The 21,139-nt window shown below is 52.5% G+C and overlaps 1 protein-coding gene across 1 annotated transcript in view; it reads right to left on the bottom strand.

The window, feature by feature from the left end:
- The window catches only part of LOC148814856 (protein AF-17-like), a 28,559-nt gene extending 10,412 nt beyond the window's left edge, over positions 1–18,147 (bottom strand). The window contains exons 1-9 of the mRNA XM_088906143.1: positions 17,822–18,147; positions 15,954–16,033; positions 14,444–14,498; positions 13,218–13,327; positions 12,453–12,556; positions 12,007–12,100; positions 11,792–11,905; positions 6,302–6,397; positions 207–372 (exon numbers count right to left, since the gene is read on the bottom strand). Coding sequence (XP_088762269.1) covers positions 207–372; positions 6,302–6,397; positions 11,792–11,905; positions 12,007–12,100; positions 12,453–12,556; positions 13,218–13,327; positions 14,444–14,498; positions 15,954–16,033; positions 17,822–17,930 — 928 coding nt within the window. The 5' untranslated portion in view covers positions 17,931–18,147. The remainder of the gene's footprint in view (positions 1–206; positions 373–6,301; positions 6,398–11,791; positions 11,906–12,006; positions 12,101–12,452; positions 12,557–13,217; positions 13,328–14,443; positions 14,499–15,953; positions 16,034–17,821) is intronic.
- Positions 18,148–21,139: the final 2,992 nt, after the last annotated feature.

Raw genomic sequence — 21,139 nt, forward strand, 5'->3', positions numbered from 1 at the left:
CAGAAGGGGCAGGGTGGGTTCCAATGGACATCAAGTGCCGACAAATAAGCTCTGAAAATGCAGGTAAGTCTTTCTGTGGGGGTAGGAGGAGGAGGGCTCGGCGGGGGTCGGAGGGGCTCGGGGGGGGTCGGCAGTCGGAAGATCTCGGCGGGGGTCGGAGGGGCTCTGTGAGACTTGGAGGAGCTCGGCGGGGGTCAGAGGGGTACCTGTATTGAACGGGCTGGAGGAGCAGGAGGAGGAGCAGCTCTTGCCCGCACTCCCCTGCTTCTTCCCTCGGTGCCCCATGCCGTGACCCAGGAGCTTCTTGCCCTTGACCTCTGACCTGCTGACCTCACTGCCCTCCTTGCTGCTCCCATGGTGGCTGGAGGAGACCTGTGAAGAAACAGAAAGGTCAAGGGACACAAAGCTTTTGCGGATAAGTCCCGCAGACACTCAATTATATTAATCAAACTTTTAAAAAAGAAAAACAGCTGCCTACTGTGACAAAAAATGTGCTTTTTGTTACTATTACTTTGTCTTAACTTAAAGAAAATCATACGGTGTTACATACATTGTTTAGAAGTTTGGGTCTCTATCACCTTCCTCCCCCAGCCCTCTGAAGTCAACTGAAAAAACTTGAGACTTCTAAGTATAAACCGCAAAATAAACCACATGAGATTAGACAAAATTATTCATTAACTTACTAAGTGTGATAAAAACTGCTTGTTAACATGCAATGATTTATCAGTGGTCTATCTTAAGATCACTTCTCCTGATAGTGGATGTTAGAGAAAAAGAATCAAGTAAAGCAGGAGAATGTGTTAAAAACAGCATGTTTTCATGCAATAAACAAAAATCTGCTTCTGTACAGCTTTAGAGTTAACTTCTGCCAGCCTGGAGAAGGGAGAGCGCATCTTTCAGAGCAGATCCTGGCAAGGAACTCCACAGTCAAGATATCAGCAGGGTATGGGGCATGTGTCACCTGACCTCTGGCCTCTGACCTCTTTCACTTCAGCCCCTCCCCCACCTCACTTTGGCCATGTGCTGAGAGAGCGCAGGGCTGTGGGAGCACAGCCCCACTCAGGTAGGAAACATCAGGCAGCTCTGCACATCTGGACATGCAGGAGAGATAATAGGCTCCAGATGTGCACAGCTGTGCCTACTCTTCCACGTCTCCCCTTGGCCAGGGGGCAGGAGGGCAGATAGGGGCACGAGAGCGGGCTGATTTCCTGCAGCTGAGGGGGCTGAAGGAGCGGGGGTGTCAGTAGGTAGATCAGGAATGATGTAAAATCAGGAATTCCTATTTATTTTAAACTCTTTCAGGGGCAGGGTGGCTGTGTGCTGACACAGTGTTACTTGACGTTCTACATGTTCCTGACAGGAAAGAGCAACAACGAAACAGAACTTGCCATGACATCACTTAAATCAATTTGCATGGGAGCTAAAAAAACACAGCAGAGTGGCTGTGGCTATAATGGTGTAGGAGGGGCTGCACTAGCAGCAGGGACAGAATTCTGACTCCTGGTTTACAGGAACTGCAGGCTACACCAGCACCAGGCTCTTCGACACTCAGGAACCAGGAAAGTCATGTGGTTTGTACTCTTCTGCCTCAGCGTCTGCTTATGCAAAAGTATTCAAAACCTGGTAAGAAGCCTGTGGCGCAGCTCCTGGCCAAACACAAGAGCCCATAGTGTGCAAACTGAAATGGCTCAAACCTCTTCGCTGGCAGCTGCGGTGCAGGATTGGCAGCAGTTGTGCTGGTAGCATTGGTGATGCTGCTGGAGCCGTGGCATATAAACTCTTCAGCATTTCAGTGAAATCCTGTATTGCAATAGGTGCTGCCTGTGATGCCCGTTTAACGGTTCTTGGGGTTTCTGCTCCTGCCACTCCTGCCCTGCCAGTTCATCCCTTACTGCCTGGGCACGAACCCGTGTTCAGGGAACTTGCCGGCTGAGCTAAAGGAGACCTCCCTCAGCCTGGGCAGCTGAGATCCCTGTTATACGCAGGGGTGTATTCGTTACACCCGCAGTGCCAAGCACTGAGATAGCAGCACAGTGGTCATATGTGAAATATATTGCCAAAACATCTTTCTTGCTAACTGCTGCTGAAAAGCTGGTCAACACATTTGTCTTTTCCCAAATTGACTACACACCTGAAGAAGGCTCCACGGCCGAAACGTTGTGTTTTCTTTCTTCTCTTTTCAGCATGGAATAAACCTATTACTTGTTCCTTTGCAGCCTACACATGCTGACGCAGCTACACACCTGAACTACTGTAACACTCTACTCGCTGGGGTTTCTAAATCCACACTGAACAAACTCCAGTATGTCCAGAATTCGACAGCCAGAATCCTGACCAGGTCTAGTGCAAGTGATCACATTCATTACTTCTATCCTGGAGTCCCTGCACTGGCTTCCTCTCAGGTTTTGTGTTGACTTCAAAATCCTCATGCTCACCTATACGGCTCTGTATGGCTCGGCACCTCAGTACCTGTCTGAGTTACTATCATCCTACTCCCCATCGCGCACCCTCTGTGCCTCTAATACTGATCTCCTGTTTGTCCCCCTAGCCTCTCTCCACTCTATGAGTGACAGGGTCTTCTCCTGCTGCACCCCAGACCATAGCATGTCAGTAGCTACAGCACCCTGCAGCTCACAGCTGGCAGCCCACTGGAGCTCAACAGGTGTGAGCCTGATCAGTACCTGCATGGGAGACTCCTGGTTAAGCTGAGTTTGCTGCTAGAAGAGGTCTTAGTGGGGCCAGTAGGGGGTGCTTGACCTGCAGTCTGTGTGGGTCCTAATGCCCCAGTATAGTGATGGGAACACTATACCGTAAAAAGGCACCATCCTTCGGGTGAGACGTAAAACTGAGTCCTGACTCTGTGTGGTCATTAAAAACCCCAGGGTGTTTCTCAAAAAGAGAAGGGGTGTTACCCCGGTGTCCTGCCCACATTTCCCACTGGCCTTTACCCATCATGGCCTCCTAATAATTCCCATCTCTGAACTGTCTTCATCACTCTGTTCTCCTCCCCACTGAGAGCTGGTGTGTGGGGAGAGTACTAGTGCACTTTGGCTGCCGTTGCATCGTACAGGTAATTGTAGTAGTGACAACTTTAGAAACTCCATCCCAAAGGATATCCGAGAGTCTCCTTTCCGGAGCCGTTTCAAATCTGCACTCAAAACCTTTTTTAGATGGGCTTTTACTAAAAGGTTCTCTGTGCCCCTGTGCTCCTGCTATATTCCGTTTGTGTTGTACTGTAAAACACTCCGAGGTGCTATACAAAATAGTTTATTATTATTATAGTGGTGTCACACAGAGAGGAGACACAGGGCCTCCTCCCTCCTCCCCTCAGCCACCACACACAGCAGCAGCTGGAGATAAAGGCCAATCCAGACGCCCCGGGCCGGCGGGCTGGCCAATAAAAACCTGTAACCCGTAACCTGGGAAACAAGCAAAAGCTGCTGGAGGATCAGGGCTGGGGGGGGGGGCAGCTGTTTTCACATGACTTTGTGTTTCCCTGGGAGACGGTGGGTGGAATGAGGGAGGGGCTTGTTGCCGCTGCTGTGGCGACCCCCAGGGCCTATTGTCCCAGAGTACCGAGGCCACCCTCTGCTGCCCTCTCTCTCCCTCTCGCTCTGATGGGCACTGCGGACCCCCCCCCCACCGCCGCCTGCCCCTGGCCCCATTCTCGCAGGGAGCACAGCAACAGATGTGAGCAGCTGCCAGGGCCCCCTGTCCTATTATGTTCCAGGACTGATCAAGAATGGGCAGCTGCTTCGGTGTGGTTTCTGAACAGCACCCCTGCCAGCGCCATTCATGGCTCTGCTGGAGAAGCCTTGTATCCAGAAGGCTGCTGCGCGGACGGTTAAACTATCACGGGCCCAGCTCATGGGGGCCGAAAGATTGCCCTGTCACAGGAGACCTCCTCCCCTCCTGGTCTCCTCAGGGATCCCAGAGCGCAGCGCTGACCAGTGGCCAGAGCCCTTTGGTCAGTCAGCAGCCCGGCTGTAGCAGGTCGGCACTAAGGCGAGGACACGCCAGCTGCTGGGGTAACGAGGAGGCACTGTCTACCTCAGCACAGCAAAGATAAACCAAAACACCTCCACACCCCAGCATTTCCTTAATAAACAGCTGCGGCGCTGTGCAGTGCCGACGATCAGCAGGGCTGTGGTTTACATGCGCAGATGTGTACCTGTCTGTTATCTCTCCTCGGAGTGAGAAGGGGAACAAAGCACACCCCCAGCAATATTCATGCACGCCCACACACTGTCTTGCACAATCACTGCTACACACACGCACACACACAAAACATGCAAGAGAGATGGGACTCCCACTGTGCTGCTGCTCGAGCTCCTCTCCAGGATAAATTAACTGCTCAATCCTGTAATGTGCCAGAGCACCTCAGCTACCTCTTACAAAGAAGCATGATGACTAAAGCAGAGGTACCGCTGAAAATAAGCACAGTGTAAGAAATCCACCTATCCATTTCATTCTACTCATCCTGGGGAGGATCAGAGCAGTTCAAGAAATAATATTTATCTCCAGAATTTGCAAATCACCTATAACAAACCTGCCAGTTACAAAATATTTTTGCAGGAGAGGGCAAAACTAACTGCTGCAAGAGATCACACACTTCAGAAGCTTACATTTCTCAATGTCTACCAAGAAATCACTGACTGGTGTGTAAAGTGATTCCTTTCATCAGAAAGATTCTTATTCCTGTCACAAATCTGGAAGCACCAGATGTTAGTCCATCACAAGCACCAGAAAACCAACATGAACCCAGGGAGAACATGTAAACCACACACAGAGGGTGGCCTCACTCTGTAACTCAAGACCAAAGAACCAAGATGAAGCAGAGACACACCACCGTTATTCCTGTGTAGAATTAAAATATAACTGCTCTTCAGCCCATCAGCATAAACTTGAGCTCGAGTTCAGCTCCTTGTAACATCTAAAATGGACCAATGGGAGTCTGACCAGCCACACACACCGGCATACTCACACACACACATCCACATGTACATGCACTCACACTCATGTGCACGCACACACAGGATCCTCGTGTACACACACGCAGGTTCATGCACACGACTGCTGCCCCCCCAGTGTCTCCCTCTCCTGCTCATGACACAACATCTGGAGCAGGACCAGTAGGGTCACATTCCAGAGCTGCCCCCCCTTGTGGGGCTGCTGCTGCCACATGTGCTGCGAGTTACCCTCCGAGAGGCGGGCTTTGTCGGGGACTGACCCCTAGACAGGACTCCAATTTTCAGTGCCTTAATAATTCAATTAATGCTTTTATTTGTGTTGCATTTGCAAGTACAGGGCTGATTGCTTTTGGATGCACAGCCCCGGCATAATGGGAAACAGCAGGATCCAACCAAACCCCCTGTATTGCCCCCCTGTCTGAACCGGGAAAGGTAGCTGCATAGGAGGGGGTGGGGGCAAGAGGGGCAGATCTCTTCAAAGAAGCAGGAAGCAACTTCCTACAGAGGCTCTGAACACTAAACAAACAGGACAACATCAACAATAACCAATAACAGCTCAGGTCTGAAAGACACTGTCCTACACCAGGTAGAGCAGAGATGATCTGGGTGCCTGAGTTTAAATACAGCAGAACTGGAGCTCCAGACAATTTCTAATACACTTTGCCATAGTTCAAATCACATGCCTTACGCAACTGGCTTACAGCCTTTTGTTATTCCCCATAACAAAAGGAACCTGTGGCTTGAGCTGGAAATGCTTAAAACCCTGGCGAGCCCAGGAGCCCACCGAGGAAGATCTTGTCAGGACAGCCCCCGCGATCTCGCTGCTGTATGCCCTCATACATCCCCAGTGTGCCGCCAAAGTGTGCAAACGTCACATACAAGAATAATGAAAAATACATGTATTAACTATTGTATATCTATTCATTATTTTTGAGGAGTAACCAAAGTGTTGTGCTGTTGGGGACACACCTGACACTGCACAGGGGGGGGAGTCCGAACTTAAAAATCAAAAGTAGAGAACTGACTTTTACTGTCATCACCATGATAAGACGATTGTGCTTTTCAAGGCAAAACTCAGATTAAAATCTGAAATAAATTCAGTTGAAAATATAACTAACAGGCTCTGGCAAGTGATGTGTGTGCTGTGGAATGGAAAAGTTAGAAGACGGGTATAAATGAAAGCAGATCTGATCTTGCAAACACCTTGCCTGTGTGGAGGCCACAATTATATCTGTGAACCGTTTGCATTTCCGCAACAAAGAGAATCAAGAGCAAATTAAATAAAAGCGGGCAGAAACGAGCCTGTAGTGCTGCATAGCAGGTCAACGCACCTTCTCCACGCTGACCGGGACAGACGAGCTCAGGCTGGACAGGCCATCTGATGACTTCTTGTGTCTCTCCTTCTGCCGCACCTTGTCCTTGTGGCTCTGGGAAGACAGGATAGGGCTGATCAAGATGCCTGCCTGCAGCACATTAAGTACAATGAACATGACTGGGGAGCACATTCAGTATCGGGGCTGGGTAGGACACCTGGAGCCCATTCAGTACAGTGATCAGAGTGAGTAGGACACCTGGAGCCCATTCAGTACAGTGATCAGAGTGAGTAGGACACCTGGAGCCCATTCAGTACAGTGATCAGAGTGGGTAGGACACCTGGAGTCCATTCAGTACAGTGATCAGAGTGGGTAGGACACCTGGAGCCCATTCAGTACAGTGATCAGAGTGGGTAGGACACCTGGAGCTCATTCAGTAAATTCACTACAGAGATTAGATTCTCAGGCCACCACACTGTTCTGAATACCAACTGGACAAGTCTCAAAGCACAAAGTTCAAAGCCTATATTTACTGATCATCTGTAAAGAAAAACACTGCAAAAATAGATGCAACCCTAGCCAGAGCAAGTGTGGTTATCTATATTTGAGAAAATGAGTTGGGTTCTCTCCAGACATCCTTCTGGATTCTGAACAGTTCAAGCGCTTCAGTCCCTGCAACATGGCTGGAAACAAATTGTCTGACAGACAAGGTGGGTCATCGGTGATGCTTTTGGGTCCTGCTGACCCAGTGACACTATTAGACTTTGTTTTAACCAGGAAAAAAGAACTGTTAACCATCCTACAGGAATGATTAAATTAAAACACTGAAACGTTAGAAACTGCAGCAAAAGAACAAGTAGGGAAGTTAGCGTGCTGGGGACCATTTTAGCAATGCTAGCAGTGTGTTGTGTTGAATCGGGAGAGGAAGAAGAAGACAGTCTGTCTCTCCCTTCCTTCCTCCTTCTCTCCGACAGCCTCTCACTCTCACAGAGGCTGCAGCTCAGGGCATGAAAAACCATCAGTCTTCTCTTCAGAGGACAGAGGGTCTCCTATCTGGCCTCCTCTCTCACACCGTAGAATCAGCAGTAATTCACCAGCCGCTCATGGAGACACCGGGAGAGAGAGAGAAAGAGAGACACCAGGAGGGAGGGAGAGAGACCGTTACATGAACAAACAGGGAGGGAGAATGGGAGAGAGGGGGAGCAGCCGTGATTAGTGAAGAATGGGGCCTGTGAGCAGGCAGGGAAGAACAGAGGACTCCAGCAGGGCTTGGGAGTGTCTGCTTACCTCTCGCTCAGCAACCAGCCCCCCTCCTCCATCCTGCACACACAGGACAGCTAATCCCAACACTGACACACTCACTCACGCAGACGTGCACACACTCACGCACACTCACTCACACAGACATGCACACTCACACGCACACACGCACACTCACGCACACACACGTACACTCACGCACACACACAGGCACACTCAGACACACACGCACGCACAATTGCCCATGCATACACACACATGCAGAGAAAAGGAGGCTAGGGAACATGTGGGCCAAGAGATGTTTTGTTTTATCCTGCAGTGCACTGTCTCTTTAAAAGACAAAACCCACTAAATTCTAGAGCTCAGAACAATTCACGCACACACCCTCCCCCCCCCCCCGTTCCTTGTTCTACTATCCAGCACAGGGGTTGGGCAGCGGAGTTACTGTGGGGGGAGAGGGAACAGGAGGCTGGAGCTGGAACACAAAGCAGCACCTGAATGGGCAGAAACCAAGCTGCCAGTGCAGCTCTTTTCTCAGGGCCTCTTCAGTGACGCAGTTCCCTCATACTGAACGGAAGCTCACTTGCAGTCGTGCATTAAAACACGGTCTCGCGCCCCCTCCCCCCTGCTAGATCTGAGATCACACACAAAAATAAGAGGTAAAAAAAAAAAAGATTCCAAGAATGGCTTCCTTTTCACCAGCCACAGCCACCAATGACCACTAATGAACAGCACCAAGAAGCCAAAGTGCAGAGCAGCAGCCTCAGGTCAGAGCACACGGTTAAGTTCAGCACTGTTCAGCACGGTCTCAGCGCTCTTTTCCTCCCAAGGGCAAGTTTGGCAATCAATGCTCTCCAGTTGCTCGTCGCTGCAGCCGGAGAGATCCATCTGCCTGGAAAGGCATTTCCTGTGCGCTCCAGATATAACGACTCGCATGAAACTGGCAGACAGCTCACTTTTGCTAGCAAGGGACAGACTAATTGGATGCTTCTTGCCTTCAGTCCCCATCCTGACCTGCCTCCACAGATCTCAGAACAAACACAGGCTGAGGCCGAGAGCAGCTGTACCTCTCAGGCCCCTGAGAGCGGGGGGCTGTGGGCTGCGGCAGACCCAGGACTAATCCCTGGCTCGGCTCTCATCTCCGAGCGCATGGCTTTGATGCTGGTGGCACTGCAATCCAATATAAACCATCTAAGATTTGAAAATGCCACCGAATGATTGGGCGCCACAGAGATAATCCTGCTTTCTGGCTGAACTCCTCATGCTGAAACCAGCTGCTTGGCAGGCCAAGGTGCAGAGGTGACCAGCCATGCAGAAAGCTGCATCACGAGGGACAAACAGCGCCACCTCCAGGACAGGGCAGTCAGGTGCCACTTCAGCTCTTGCAAGTTGCAGGCTCCCATAGAGGGCTGCACTGATGGGGCAGGAAGCAAATACAGTATATACACTATGTCACTACTTTACTATTAGACCATTACCCTGCTTATCACTCATTTTATATACATTTACCTTAAACAAGGTAAAAAGCTTAAACTATCCAGCACTTGTCCACAAGAGATCTGTGGTTGGGTAAAACCTGGAAGGGCTCTGTGCCCTGGGCGATTCTCTCCTGGGACGGTTTGTGTGCGTTTGTGTGAAGAGGGGAGAGGGCGTGGGTGTGTGAAAAATGGAGGCACAATGACAAGAGTCTCTGCTCTCCTCCCACTGAGAGCTGGTGTGTGGGGAGCGTTCTGGCGCACTATGGCTGCCGTCGCATCATATGCTGATATGCCAGCAGCCATATCACCCTGCAACTCACAACTGGCAGCCCACTGAAGCTCAGCAGGTGTGAGCCTGGTCAGTACCTGGATGGGAGACCTCCTGGGAAAAACTAAGGTTGCTGCTGGAAGAGGTGTTAGTGGGGCCAGCAGGGGGCACTCACCCTGCGGTCCATGTGGGTCCTAGTGCCCCAGTATAGTGACGGGGACACTACACTATAAACAGGCGCCGTCCTTCTGATGTGACGTAAAACCGAGGTCCTGACTCTCTGTGGTCATTAAAAATCCAAGGGTGTTTCTCGAAAAGAGTAGGGGTGTAACCCTGGCGTCCTGGCCAAATTTCCTATTGGCCCGTACCACTCATGGCCTCCTAATAATCCCCATCTCTGAACTGGCTTCATTACTCTGCTCTCCTCCCCACTGATAGCTGATGTGTGGTGAGCGTTCTGGCACACTATGGCTGCCGTCGCATCATCCAGGTGGATGCTGCACATTGGTGGTGGTGGAGGGGATCCCCATTACCTGTAAAGCGCTTTGAGTGGAGTGTCCAGAAAAGCGCTATATAAGTGTAAGCAATTATTATTATTATTAAGAGCAGTGCCAGAATAACTCAAGCATCACTGCAATTCACGCTGCTTTGAGAGTCAGCAGGGTTAAGGCTCAGAAAGGAAATGGGTGTAGTAACACCAGCGTGCTCTCAAAATAAAATCTTTAAACAGTCTGCCGCACACAAAGCTCCTGATGACAGCAGGCCTCAAGGGTGATTATGAGCCTTTAAAGAGCCAGGATCACTGAGAAAAGCTCCAGCCAGCAGGATTCGCATACTGGAGAGGACAGGTCCCACACTGCTGCAGCTGGCACTGCTGTGCTTATTGCACAGTGCTGCTTCATGTTTTGCACACAACGCTCTACAAAATGTACTAGGAAGGGCTGGGGGCAAGAGGAGGCCACTGGGACTTCATGCTGGTTTGGCTGCTGGCTATTTGCCTAGAGAGGATCTTATCCAGCTGCGTCTTGAAAGCATCCAACCACATGGCTGTGAACCCTGTTCCACACTCCCACAACCCTCTGTGTAAAGAAGTACCTCCCGTTCTGAGTTCTAAATGCAGTTCATTTGGTTTACGTTCTCAGGATTTGTAATTCTTGGACAAAGTCCCCTCGCAGTGTTCTGTGTTCTACAGCATGAAGATCTGCTTCCTTCAGCCTGTCAGAGCAGGATATTCCTTTAAACCCAGGAATTATCTCCTTGCTCTTTTCCATTTCCACAGCAGCAATACCTTGTCATAAAGTCTGAAGCACAACTGTACACAATATGGTAAACAAGGCCTTTACATTGTAAACTTTTAACAATATATATTAATTTTCTTTTTTTTTCTTCTAATAAAATGATTTGTTAGAATTCAATGCTAATTGTGAATGAGGGCTACCTTAGTTTAAGCTAAGCAACTTCATTTATAAAAACAACCAATACAACCAGATTCAGCGCACATGGCTACAGTACGTACTCCCACTGTGCAGCAACAGCTACACTCGGTCTGTTTCACAGTCTAACTTTTTTTCTTTTCTGCTGTGAGATCCACAAACTCACTCTTTCCAACCCAGAGTTACAGGATGACTCCTGAAAGGGACTTTCTGAGGCTCAGCAGAACCGGACTTTTACAGGAACACATTCATCTGCTCCACAGGTGCACAACTCTAAACCAAGAGTGTGAAATTAAAAAAAAAATCCCGAAGTAAAACAACACCAGAGATAAAAAAGCTACTCCCTTCCGGTGTTTGCTCTGCTATAAGGGCGTTCAGAGGCCTGAACGGAGCCTGTGAGTCATAGAGCCCTGCTGCTCCTCAGGCACAGAGGCAGAGTCTCTTTCAAGTCCAGACACACAGCGTGGCTGCAGCTTCACCCTGCGCGGCTACCCCCACACCCTGCCCGCACCCAACACCCCACTCCTCCCAGACACAGGACCCAGTTCCCACTGGTGTAACAGACGCCCCTACTGTTGGACGGAAGAACCAGCGTGAGGTTAGTGAGAACCGAAAATAAGAGGAAAAAAGTAAAAAAAACAACACAAAAAGCAAAAAAGAAAAACGCATCGCGTTTACTCCATTAACAGGGCCCAGCCTGGAGGAGCAGGGGCCAAAACAAAACAAAACCCGACTTGTGAAAACGGTCAGCCTGCGCCGGTAGAGATACATGATGGCGCACGCAAAAAATAAAAAAGAAATAAAAAGAAGAAAAACGACAGCCTCAGGCTCGGGTACAATCCCCTCTGGGACTGCAGGTGGAAGTTCCTCTCTTTCCGGGGGAGCCCTGCTCGTCCCTGCGGGGAGGGGCTCAGTGTGTTTTTCAGTGGGGCTGCTAAGGTAACGCGCCGCCTCCACACTGAACACGCTCCTGCGCAGTGCCACAGTGGGCACTGCACCCCCGATACCCCACTCCTCCCAGACACAGGACCCAGTTCCCTTGGGGGCGGGGGGGCAGACGCACTCTCACCTTCCTCTGCCGGTAGTGGTGCGAGCCGTGCTTGTCCTGCGAGGGCGAGGTGGAGCTGCTGCGGGTGTGACAGAAGGAGCCGCCCGTGCTGCCCCCTGCTGGCCTGGTCTTCTTCTGCACGCCAGAGCGAGAGGCAACAGTGTGAGCACAGCGGCGCGCCGCAGTCCGCTCCCGTACAGCACAAGGGCAGCGCAGGTCGGCGGGGACAAACTCACCATCTTGCTGTAGTGGTATTTGCAATATCCACAGTACTTGACATTGTCAGCCTCCGGCCCCTCCTCCTCACACAGCAGCCCGGCCATCTGGGCGCTGAAACAGACAGGCAGTGAGCGGAGGGGGCAGAGCGACAGGTACAATTTTGACGCTCTGGGTGCCTGGCACAGCCACCCACATGCCAAGCCACTACACAATGAGATTAGCAAGCACACATTAACCCTTTCCTCTCCGTCAGCCCCCCGCCCAGTTGCCCCCTCCTCTATTGTCACTCAGGGTCCCACCCCGTCCTTCTCGCGCCAGGCGGCATCCCACCCTGCTCCCTCTCACGCCAGGCGGCGTCCCACCCTGCTCCCTCTCGTGCCAGGTGGCATCTCACCCCGCTCCCTCACCAGGCGGAGTCCCACCCCACTCCCTCACCAGGCGGAGTCCCACCCCACTCCCTCACCAGGTGACGTGGAATGCCTGCCGACAGCCCTGCCTGTTACAGGTCATGCAGGCCCCCAAGGCAGCCTTGCTCTCGCGCCCGTGGTCCTCACAGATGTAGCAGGTCTGCAGGAGAGAGAGAGAGAAAGATGCCTGCTGAACCAGGCAGGAACTGAGCACACAGAGAAGCCAAGCTCTGCACCAGCGCATTAGTGGAGAGGCTGTCTCGCCGCCTGCTACCAGAAATAAGACACTCCCTGGCAGCCATGAGCAAGAAACACAGCTCCCGCTCCTGTGCCAGGGAACACTGATCTGTCTAAACTGGAAGCACCAGCGCGGGGCTCTGACAGAGCATGCTCAGTCTTGCCAGCCCAATACTGCCTCTTGAACTGAACAGAGAGGAAACAGCAGACAGGGAGCCACAACAGAGATGTCTTACATCTGGTTTTCATGTTGGTTCTAGAGCTCAATGTATTTGGCAACAATTCTACCAATCCATTTATTTCCAGCTTAGAGCCCAACCCGGCGGGCACTGGGCACAAGCAGGGTATATACCCTAGACAAGATGCCAATCCAGTGCATGAAACACACACATACTGGGGACAGTTTAGAAACAACACTTAGCCTGGACAGCATGTCTGTAAACTGTGAGAGAAGACCCATATACTGCCCTGTGATGGACAACACTTGTGCTAATGAACTGAAAAGAGAGGCGTGGCTGAGAGACAGCCCACGCAGCAGGACCTGTGCCCACGGGGGGGAGGGGGGGGGTCGTGCATCGGGGTACCTTGTTGTATCTCTCGTGGGGGACAAACTGCAGCACGATGGGCTCCATGGTCAGCACGTTCGCAAACTGCACCTCTGGGATGTACAGGGCACACACCACGTGCGCCCACCCTGCAGGGACACAGACACCCGGATGAAAAACTCGTGGCAAACCACTGGGCCAGCCGACGAGACAAGACATGTTTTCCTCCTCCTACGCCTCCTCTTCATCAGCAGTTTCAGAACACAGCCAGCTTCCCTTCCCAAAATACAAACCAGTAGTTCTAACTGATTCTGAATGATAATCTGTGTAAATTACAAGTTAATTAGCAATGAAAGTGGTTAAATCAGAGCTCTTCCCCTGCAGACAGGCCTCGCTCTCTCAGCACCAGGCTGTGCTCTGGAATATCCCCTGTCTCCACCTCCACAGTGAGGCCTGCTGATCATTTCCATGTATCAGTAATTTCTGTGCTTAAAAGAAACCCTCCTCTTGTAAGAACTAGATATGAAAGTTCCACTTTGATTCACATGTGCCAGTAATTTATTGAAATACTATATTTAACACAAACAATCTGTGCCTCTTTGAGAGGCGCTATTAGCACAAAGAGAGCTATTAATCATCATTTGTGCTTTTCAACTACCCCTCTTGGAAGTGGAAAGTTAATACTGGATAATACAGGTAACTATCTGTGCCTCAGAGAGAAAAATATTTCACTTGGCCAGTGCCCCTGCCCTGAACAGGACCTGCACAGCTGGAGAGCTGGTGCTCACTGAAGTGGCTGTGGAGCAGCCAATAGGAGACATTTAGAGAACGACTGGAAGGAAAGACAGTAACAGAGAATAAAAAAACTCCACTGGACCCTCAGTACAGGTGAAGAGATACTTCACTGCACAGCTCCGCTGGGGAGACAGCGCCACTGGTGTCATGTGACAGGGGGCTACAGCATCTGTTGCTAGGTGACATTCATCATTGTATTGAAAAAAAAAAACTGCCGCAGAGTTTTATGAACTTGAAAACATACCACACATAAACAGCAGCTGTGTACACCTCAATGCTCCAGGGCCACAGTGTCTTCAGGTTTATATAATTAAATGAACCTATTTAACACTTGGAGCAATAAAATACACACTACACCGTCATTCTGAAGGGAGGAACTCAGAGATCAGAGTGACATGCCAGGATCAGAGCCCCAAGGGGAGCGGAGAAAGGGGCTACAGCCCCTCTCAGGAGACCCCAGCCCACCTCACCTCCATTGTCTGTCCTCTTCAGAGCGCCATCTTTGTGAGGGCAGAGCTCGCATCGCTGAAACAGCAAAAGAACAAACAGACAGTGACTTCCCTCTCGCTAATGACACTGCTGGGCACCTCATGAGGAAACTCCTGTTTCATCCATTCTACGTTTTATCAGCTACAGCTCTCAACACTGGGTCCTGGTTATATCAGACTTCCTTCCTGAACTTAAGCACATTTTCAGTGCAGAAGAATGTACAGTACTTTGGCACCATCAAGCCTCATTGGGAAATCCATGAATCCAGTGTGGATCATTGCACAGGAGGAAAGAAAGTAAGGAGGTCTATGCGGCTGTGTTGCCATCTCTCTTCACCACTGTAAACCTGCCTCTCTGTAATGTTTCTGAGAAGCTCTCCAGTCTCCTCCTGTACCCGGCAGCCCTGCTGACTCAGTAATGCATGACAACCCCAGCTAAAAACAGCACAGAAAGATCTCATTGTCATGAGCACATGCTTCTCCTTCTAACTTTTGAGAAAGGCCAGCCCTGCACTACAGCTTCAGGAGCCTGTCTGTGGAAGGCAGCTGGAGATTCTCACTGACACTCAGCTCACAGGGGTAACAAGTCCTGGTACCCGTTCATACACTGCGGGTCGCTGTTGCCCTCTGGGTACTTTGCTCAAGACTACAGCAGGGATTTGAACCCACAACCCCCAGTCAGGAGTTCAGAGTCTGACCAGTGGTTCACACAGCTCTCTGGAGAAACAGCCGTGAACAATGGAGACAGAGAAACAGTTACAAACCAAGAGCAAAATCTCTCGGCTTGGGGCAGAGTGTCTCTCAAGCCTTGCCGAGCAGCACAGGCACATGGGAGGGCGACAAACGCAGCTACACGTAGCTCTGAGCTAATCTCAGCGGCCACAACATCCTCTCCACTCAGCCGAGCCCTACTTCGAGCTCTTCCTGTGCTTCACAGCAGACACACATCAGAGAGACAGGAAAGTGCTGAGAAAGAGAGAGCAGCCCCCTCTGTGTGAGTCACACGCAGTCAGGGAGACAGGCTGCCCCCCTCGCTGTGCTGCCACTGCCCTACCTGCTCACACACAGAAGAGCTCCCCACACACGCAAATACCCTCAACACAGAGAGAGGACAGCAAGCACAAACACAGATGACAGAGCCATGAACTGCACAGACAGACTCTATGTACTGAAGGCCCTGCTACCTACAGTCTGTATATTCTGGCAGCAGTACAGTACAGATAGCAGGTATGCAGAGATTAAGGTGTGCAGGGGCTTACTGCAACATTTTCAGCTCCTCTGACTGGTCGAAGAAGGGACAGATGGACTGGATATTTGAAGTAACTGAACAAGAAGCCCAGCAATAAGAACACAGACTGAACTGTTTTTCTCCCTGTGTAAAGATTTTAGTGCTTCACAGGAGCAGACTGTCCTTCTGCTCTCCCAGCTGCTGTGGCTCACAAGGACTACGACTCCGAACACGGGCCGCGATAACGCCAGCGACCGGACTCACCACTCGGGCGGCTCTCTCCTGGGACTCACACTTGCGGCAGAACCAGGGTCCAGTGGGCACCTGGACGATCCCATAGCAGGCTGCAAGACAGGGAGACAGGGTCACACATGGACAGGCCCTCATACTCACGCACTGGGACTCTGCAACACACCGGCCCGCTGTGTCCCTGCCGGCGCTCTGCGAGACTCTCTGCTGCCCGCCTGGCGCAGACTGGCCAAGGGCAGGCGTCGGGGGGGAGCCGAGTGCAGCCGGGGAACATACCAGCCCCACGCCTCGGCCACTGGGAGCACACCGCGTCCCGGGCTGGCCTCCCTCCCGGATTCCCGGATCTCAAGCACTCTAACAGCAGGTGCGGCCGGTAACAATTCGAACTGCTGAGCCAAGCAGTTTCCACACCTGCTGCTGCGACAACAAGCCACTGCTATTACAAGCGCTGCTGCCTGTGCCCCGTGCCAGTGCGCCCGGCTGTGGCCCCTTTGTCTCCACTGGTACCAGGGCCCAGGTGAGAGGTGCTAGGGGGGGGGGCAGCTGCTCCACACACAGCACGCTCCAGCCCCGCTGAGAGCATCGCCACGACAGCAGCGCTCGAGGCCTGCGGACCCCCGGGATGTGCGCAGTACTGTGGCAGCTTCTCCTGCCAAGGACACACTGGGCAAACGCACAGGACAGGCCTCTGCATCAGGGCACCAGTGCAACATCACAGCTGCCATCAGGGGTCTTATCTGTCTTTCACTCGTGAAGTGGAGGTTGCCCGAGGTCCGTGTGCCACAGGGAGACCACGAGCAGACGGGAAGTAAAACCCGGTGCGACTCTCCTGGCCACACGCTGAGGCCCAGTACAGCTGCTGCAGGCACTGGAACAGGATCCACAGAGCAGTCCGATCCACTCCGGGTTTTAAGAGCTGCTGGCAGCCGTACACGAGGGAGCTTCAGGGATAGTACTTAGAGTAAATACACGGGGGAAAGTCCACAGCCTTAAAATGGCTATCTCACACACATCTGCTGCTCGGCTTCACCCTGGAGTTCGGAAGAGGGATCACACCACACTGTTGAGGGAGTCTTCCCATGGGAAAGTTCAAAACTACAGGAGTGAGATTCTCCCTGACGCCCCGGGTGGGGGGTTGTCCGTTTCTAAAGGGAATCTGCGTCACTGCCCCCCCCCCCCGAGACACCTTGCCCCAGCTAATGCCCCGCGCCTGTCCTGAAGGGCGGAATTAGCTGTCAGCAAACAAACCGTTTACCCGAGGTGACCCTGCCGTAAGCTGTCGCACAGCAGCGCTAACCCGCGGCCTCCGAGGCCCGGCTGGGCAGCGGACGGGCCTGCTGAGAGCCGACACAGTGCCGGGACACGGGTCTCGGTGCCCGGAGAGGACACGCACGACGCGCTCGCAACGGCACGTAAACAGTCCGACATGAACAATGATTGTTTCCGCGCTGCGCGGTAGCGGCAGGACAGCCGGCGCGTCCCCCGGCAGCTCACGGACACCAGTTCGTCTTTCCAAGGGCGCTGCAGTGTGCAGGGGGCGGCGAGCCTTCACGGATCGCCATGATCCCGCTCAGCTGACGACCACAACAAACAGCGGCGGAAAGGCAGAGACCCGCTCCAGCCCGTCCACACGCACAGACGCGCCGGCTCTGGGGCCACCGCCATCAAACACGCACGCAGAAGACAACACAGCGGCGCTGAGCTGACCCCGACGGCACTCGTCTCTAGCCGAGCACTACGGCAGTGTTCCAACATCAACATCGCTGTGAGCGCAGGCGAGCAGGACAGCGGCCGCGCACGTCGTTGGTAATTAAAGCACAACTGGCGTAAACACAACACACACACACACACAACACCTCAGACACGGTATCGCAGTCCATTACCCTGATGCACGGCCACAGTGCACCCGTGCCCGTCGCAGTACACCAGCGGGTTTTCTGCCCAGCCCCTCTCGTCTGAGCACACACAGCAGCCTCCCACCATCTCCCGCATACTGTTCCCATACGGTTCCGTCCGGACGGGTCTCTACAGCTCAGCTGCGCCGGGGAGCCTGGAATCCCCTGAAGCACTCAGCGCTGCCAGCATTGTGGGCTCCTCAGTGGCCCGGCGGTCCGGTCCTGGCGGCGCAGGGCAGTGAGACAGAACGATGTTGTCTTTCTCGCAGCGCGCGCAGACTCCGTCGGTGCAGGAATCCGCGAGGGCCGCTCTCTCGCGCGCGCGCTGGCGCGCGGCTCGGCGGGCACGCGCCGCGAGCCAGGCGCCCCGAGTTTCACCCGCGGGCGAGAGTGCAGCGTGCTCGCCTATCAAAATAACAGGTCAGTGTTCAGCTCAAGAGAGAAGTTTTAAAAAGGGCATATTGGAAACTCCCTTCACCGAACCCAAATGATCAGATTCAAAGAGATTTACTGGCATAGAAATCAGTTACCAGAACAGCAACATTTAGCAAAACATCCCAAACTATAACTATTATTAAATCAGCTGTCAGGTGGGGCTGCACATCGGTGGGGGTGGAGGGGATCCCCATTACCTGTAAAGCGCTTTGAGTGGAGTGTCCAGAAAAGCACTATATAAGTGTAAGCAATTATTATTATTAAATAACTATTATAAATTGTATTATTTAATAATCATAAATGATGATTAAACAGTAATTGCTAAGCTGCAGCTCTAGTGTGATTCCTCCCGCAGCAGCCTGCAGGACAGCTGTTCTGTTTCTGGCAGCTCTGGGGTTCTGTATATATTAGCTATACTAAACATTTTGCTTCGAGCATTACACGAAATAATTTTACTGGTGCCTTTTAACCACATTGTGTGGCCGGGGCCGGGGCCACTATTACTACAAACACACTGAAAGCCAGTCGCACCCACGAGGCGAACTTGACGAGCCAGAGACGGGCCGCCTTCAACACAGCCAGGACTCGCTGCCTGAATCGCGCTTGCTTCGCCCCGGACTCCCCGCTCCAGGCTCTGGGTCGGCGGCAGCGGGCTGAACGGCCGGAGCAGCTCCCCGGCTGAACGGTGGCCGCTGTGCCTCTTTTCCTGTCGGAAGGGAATCAAGCTTTCCTGTTTTTGCGCGGCCCGCGTGTGTGTCAGGTGTGCTGGCCGTGCAGTCACCTGGGCGAGGACAGGTGCGCTCAAGTTACAGTTTGGCGTGACGTGAAGTTGTGTTTTCGCCCCGCCGGTGCTCTAGTGCTCGGAGGCGGGTTTCCTTTCCCAGCTCCCCGCCGTCTACCGCCCTCTGTCCAGAAGCGCAGCGGCGGCTCTCGGGCTCTCCAGGCAGACTGGGGCCCGCCACGCACGCGGGGCGGCTCGTGCACCTGTCCGCGAGCTGGTCGGCCAGGTGACGCGTCAGCTTCCGTCCAGCTTCTCGTCGCGGCTCTCCGGGAGCAGGTCAAAGCGCTCACTGCTGGAGACTGATTTTCTGGACCGTTAGAAACATCTTATTGACTTCGCTTCATATATTGGGTAATTGTGTGCAAATGAATTAAATAAGTCTAGTCCTACTTTGGGGGCTAATTCGAATGACCCGCTTCGTTGCTGGCGATGTCGCCGTGATTAATCCCTGACCCGGGACTGACCCGCAGGGCCGCAGAGCCCCGCTGGGATCGTGCTGGCGCGTCCTTTGGTTCAAGGCGGTTAAATTAACAACTACACCCCCCGCTGCAGTCCGCAGGCGCAGCGCGTATAGAATATAATATTAATAATAATAATTGCTTACACTTATATAGCGCTTTTCTGGACACTCCACTCAAAGCGCTTTACAGGTAATGGGGACTCCCCTCCACCACCACCAGTGTGCAGCCCCACCTGGATGATGCGACGGCAGCCATAGTGCGCCAGAACGCTCCCCACACACCAGCTCTCACTGGGGAGGAGAGCAGAGTGATGAAGCCAGTTTAGAGATGGGGATTATTAGGAGGCCATGATTGGTAAGGGCCAATGGGAAATTTGGCCAGGACACCTACTCTTTTCGAGAAATGCCCTGGAATTTTTAATGACCACAGAGAGTCAGGACCTCGGTTTTACGTCTCATCAGAAGGACGGTGCCTGTTTACAGTATAGTGTCACCGTCACTATACTGGGGCATTAGGACCCACATGGACTGCAGGGTGAGCGCCCCCTGCTGGCCCCACTAACACCTCTTCCAGCAGCAGCCTCAGCTTTCCCAGGAGTCTCCAGGTACTGACCAGGCTCACACCTGCTGAGCTCCAGTGGGCTGCCAGCTGTGAGTTGCAGAGTGATATGGCTCAGGCACAACACGTATAGAATATACTGTCCACAGTGTCTAAATCACTAGAAGAGCCTGTAAGTTTTTTTTGCTTTCACACCGAGTGTAATAAATGAAGACAGCAGCGGCCTCTGCTGAGAAACGTGAGTCAGGCTACAGTGGAGAAAGGCAGGAAGCTGGTCCGTCATCAAGCTGGGCTGAGCCGGGGCTGGGGCTTGTAAAACACCCCTCCTGCCCTCAGGCTGCTACACGGATACAGCGCTTTCCTGGACTCTGCTCACAACATTTTACAGGTGACAGGGGCGGAGCGATGGCTCTGTGGCTCAGGATCTGCGCCTGTGGCTGGAAGGTTGCCGGGTCAAACCCTGTGGCCGCCAGAGGAATCCTACTCCGTTGGGCCCCTGAGCCCCTTAACCCCAGCTGCTCCAGGGGAGCCATATAAATGACTGACCCTGCGCTCTTACCTGTCTGTGTGTCTCATGGAGAGCAAGCTGGGGTGTAAGAAAATAATGTAAGAAATTGTATAGGGCTAATAAAGTGATGTTATCTTATGGGGATCCCTTCCACCCACACCCCAGTGTGCAGCCCTACCTGGATGGATGGATGCTCCAGTCTGCTCCCCACACACCAGCTCTCAGTGGGGAGGAGAGCAGAGTGATGAAGCCAGTTCAGAGACGGGGATTATTAGGATGCCATGATGGGTAAATGCCAGGGGGAAATTTGGCCAAGACACCAGGGTTACACCCCTATTCCCTTTGAGAAATGCTCTGGGGTTTTTAGTAATGACAGAGAGTCAGCACCTCAGTTTTACATCTCATCCATGGGAAAGCACCTTTTTACAGTACAGTGTCCCTGTCACTTTGGCATTAGGAACCACACAGCGCCCCCTGCTGGCCCCACTAACACCTCTTACAGCAGCAGCCTCAGCTTTCCCAGGAGTCTCCCCTCCAGGTACTGGCCAGACTCACACTGCTGA

The sequence above is a fragment of the Atractosteus spatula genome, chromosome 26 (genome assembly GCF_055471065.1).
Source record: "Atractosteus spatula isolate fAtrSpa1 chromosome 26, fAtrSpa1.hap1, whole genome shotgun sequence".
NCBI classification, from domain to species: domain Eukaryota; kingdom Metazoa; phylum Chordata; class Actinopteri; order Semionotiformes; family Lepisosteidae; genus Atractosteus; species Atractosteus spatula.